Genomic DNA, 3,278 nt, shown 5'->3' on the forward strand with positions numbered 1-3,278 from the left:
CTTTATGATAATTAATATATATTTAAAAACACAAAAAATAGAAGAAATACATGCACATTTCATAAAAAATAATGTTGTAAATAGTTATGAACAAAATTATGATTTGCTACACTTTAGTTAAAGCAAATGCAGACCTAGGCAAAATTAAAAAAACTTACAATCGTCTCCTACAGGACCAGCAGAGCATTGCGCCGGTGGATCTCTACCAAGGTCCTGAAGTTCCTAAATTCCAAAAAAAGTTGAATAATTATATAAATACAACATCTGAAGTACATATATAAAAACATACAAATCTTAATCAATAATTCACATTTCATATATATATTCTCATAATTGCTGCATATTCTCATGCTTTGCAAGGATTTATGCTATTATTGAAATTAATTTCTTTTAAAGAACAATGTACCTTATCAATAGCATGCATTGCATAATAAAGCTTCAAGCATTGAAATCTATATACCTGTACGTTTAAAAAACATGTGAAGTATGTGTAAACAAAAATACTCTAGAATATTCTTGCATATATACATATTATGGATATGAATTACATTCATTTTAGTGTTTCATAGCACATCATATAGGTACATAAATATATAAGGTGATTCCATCAACCTTTGTATTGTGCATCATAAAAGCATAGTTTAAATTAAATCATCTTTATATAAGATAATCGTTCAACAGATAGAGAATACTAAGGGAATACCAAGATAAAGGAAAGTTAACTTGAATATTAAAACATAGCTAAATACAGTTAAGACTACAGTTATGATTACAAAGAGCAGTTAAAATAAATGACATTAAACTGATGCACATAAAGAACTCACACATCAGTGCAAATTAAAGTACTTGTACTTGTAACATTATAACAGGAATGTGATTATAGAATCAAAGCTAAAAAGAAAAGTGGTACTTTGTATTTTGCATGATTATTCTGAGAGCAAGACATCTAGAGCTTTCTATTCTTTTGTCCCTCTGCTTCGAATAATGGTTCGATTGAGAAATATTATAATGACTGACAGGTCAAATCAGTCGCATGCATCGTGTATAAGTACATAAATCCTAAATGATTCACTTTATCTCACTAATGTGTGCTACAATCACATGGTGAAAATCACATTGTGCTTTGAAACAAATAAGCAGGGGTCACTTAGAAAATTCATAATAGTATTTCTACCCACAAATGAATGCACTAATGAAATTTTCGTAATTTCTGAGTTATCTATAGCTCCATGTATATATGTATATGTATATATATATATGTATATATGTATATATATGTATGTATATATAGATGTATGTAACGCACGGTTTTACGTTACTTCCGGCAATTTATCGGCTAGCCACTTAAAATTTTTTTAGATTTTCACTGTCACCGTAGCTATGTCCACTGGCACAAAGTGGCACTGTGCAGCGTGCGCAATGCACTATGTCGACATAAACGCGTACGCAGGTAAATCAAAGCACAATCGAAGAATGCAAAAAAAGGGGAAAAGCCAACATGATTTTCAATGCTGGCTCACATTGCTTCACTGCAAAATCGTTAAGGGCGTTCAACCGCATTCGGCACACATCACATCAACACCCGACTGTCTTTGTACAATACGAACACCGTTTATGATTCACGTACCTTATTAATTCGTTTTAAAGCCATTTGTTGAATTGTGTGTTGATATTAACCGGCTGAAAACCAGACAGCGATAGCCGCTAGCCGAAGATCTTTGATTAGGGATTGCAAGATGGCTGCCTTCTAAACGTAGCCTTACTACGTTGATCAAACCAGAATCCGCAAGCTATTCTTGCAGCTTCTCCTCCATGTTCAAGTCAATCGTTTCTTATTAAGTTTACTATTATTTTAATAAATAAATTTTATAACAAACACATTTTAAGGATAAATAGTAATTTTATGCTTTCTTTTATACCTTTTATTGTGAAATTAAACCAGAGACTACGGATTTCCTTTTATCGGCAACTAGTGGATTTTTAACATTATACCATCATTTCTCGGTAGATGTCGCGATGAAAAGTATAAATGATTGGCCAATCGCGTGATTAAACGAATTCCGTTCATATGCATACACATACTATGTATGCATGTGCTAAATATTTGCATCGTAATGACGATGATATAGTTTTTAAATACTCTATGTAGCTACTGTGCTGTACTTTTTTCTTTTATGAAGAAATGTATCTAACAACTAACCTTAAATAGTGAAGATGCTACAATATTTAACGTAAAATAAGAAAAAATCGAGAAATAAACAAAATTTTATTCTGACTTCATAAATTACAAGTTTTATGTATATTTACATTGTGTATGACATCAACATGTTCCCCGAAAATATTTTTCAAATTATGCCTATATTAACTACGTTTTACATGACAAAACAAAACAAAATTACGTTGAATCCAAATATAACACAAGGTTAGATAAGATCAGAAAATTAACAAGTATTATTAAAACACACATTGATATTTCTTCAATGTCATTGTACATAAAACATATTTCGTAATATTTTATAATTATGATGGAGAATAGAAGAAGAATAATAGGATGTCAGTGTGCTCAGCAGCAAAAAAAGAAAGATCAGTGTAAAAGAAAGAGACAAACATTTGTATACAATCCGGAGGAGGAAATGTGGCATGAACCGTATTTAAGGGATTTGCGGAAGGAATTTTCCGATGTGTCTATATTGTGCGATTCGAAGATCGAATTGCCGTGGAAGGATATTGCATTACCATCAGCTGGCATGAAAATTCGTCAAGAAGTATCGTTGACTCCTTTGAAAAATCGCGATGAAAATGGTGAAGAGGACGCTGAGAAAGAACCAGCGGAAACAGAATCCCTGGGCACTATGCTTCTACCGTGGAAAGATTTAATCATCACGGAAACAGTAGCGTCGAAAGATCTTCATCCTGACAGTTGCGATTCGACATTAGAAATTCCATGGAATGATCTTACACTCGAGAAACCTGTGGAAATACGACCAGTGCAGGAGGAGGCTTGTGTTACTGACGATGTTGAAATCCCATGGGACGATATTTTAATACCGCGAAATATAGTGATCGAGTCGCAAAAAAAGAAGCATCCATCTTCCAAGTATCCACCTCGTTCGTTACGAGGCAAGGGTGCTAAATGCTGTTGCGTTAGTGTTGGATGCAGGACGAAATTTACAGCAGCTTGTAAATAATTTATGAATCATCGACAATATTGGAATATAACAAGATTTTATTCTTCTAATATTTTTACTTCATTTATTTTTAATGTTATACACTTTTAC

At 32.6% G+C, this 3,278-nt stretch overlaps 2 protein-coding genes across 2 annotated transcripts in view; one reads left to right on the top strand and one right to left on the bottom strand.

Annotated features, from left to right (window-relative positions):
- The window catches only part of LOC108575495 (ubiquitin-conjugating enzyme E2-17 kDa), a 3,906-nt gene extending 1,928 nt beyond the window's left edge, over nucleotides 1-1,978 (bottom strand). Inside the window, exons 1-3 of the mRNA XM_017938313.1 lie at nucleotides 1,920-1,978; nucleotides 1,628-1,844; nucleotides 159-222 (exon numbers count right to left, since the gene is read on the bottom strand). Of these exons, the coding sequence (XP_017793802.1) occupies nucleotides 159-222; nucleotides 1,628-1,651 (88 nt within the window). The 5' untranslated portion in view covers nucleotides 1,652-1,844; nucleotides 1,920-1,978. The remainder of the gene's footprint in view (nucleotides 1-158; nucleotides 223-1,627; nucleotides 1,845-1,919) is intronic.
- Nucleotides 1,979-2,525: 547 nt separating this feature from the next.
- Nucleotides 2,526-3,188, top strand: LOC108575491. Its single transcript, XM_017938308.1, has one exon. It carries the CDS (start codon nucleotides 2,526-2,528, stop codon nucleotides 3,186-3,188), a length of 663 nt encoding a protein of 220 aa, XP_017793797.1.
- The last annotated feature ends 90 nt before the right edge of the window (nucleotides 3,189-3,278 follow it).

Source organism: Habropoda laboriosa, unplaced genomic scaffold, assembly GCF_001263275.1.
Source record: "Habropoda laboriosa isolate 0110345459 unplaced genomic scaffold, ASM126327v1 scaffold269, whole genome shotgun sequence".
Lineage (NCBI taxonomy): Eukaryota > Metazoa > Arthropoda > Insecta > Hymenoptera > Apidae > Habropoda > Habropoda laboriosa.

What these genes read in the sequence shown, in the direction of transcription:
- LOC108575491 (XM_017938308.1), top strand. Translation starts at nt 2,526, where the DNA reads ATGGAGAATAGAAGAAGAATAATAGGATGTCAGTGTGCTCAGCAGCAA.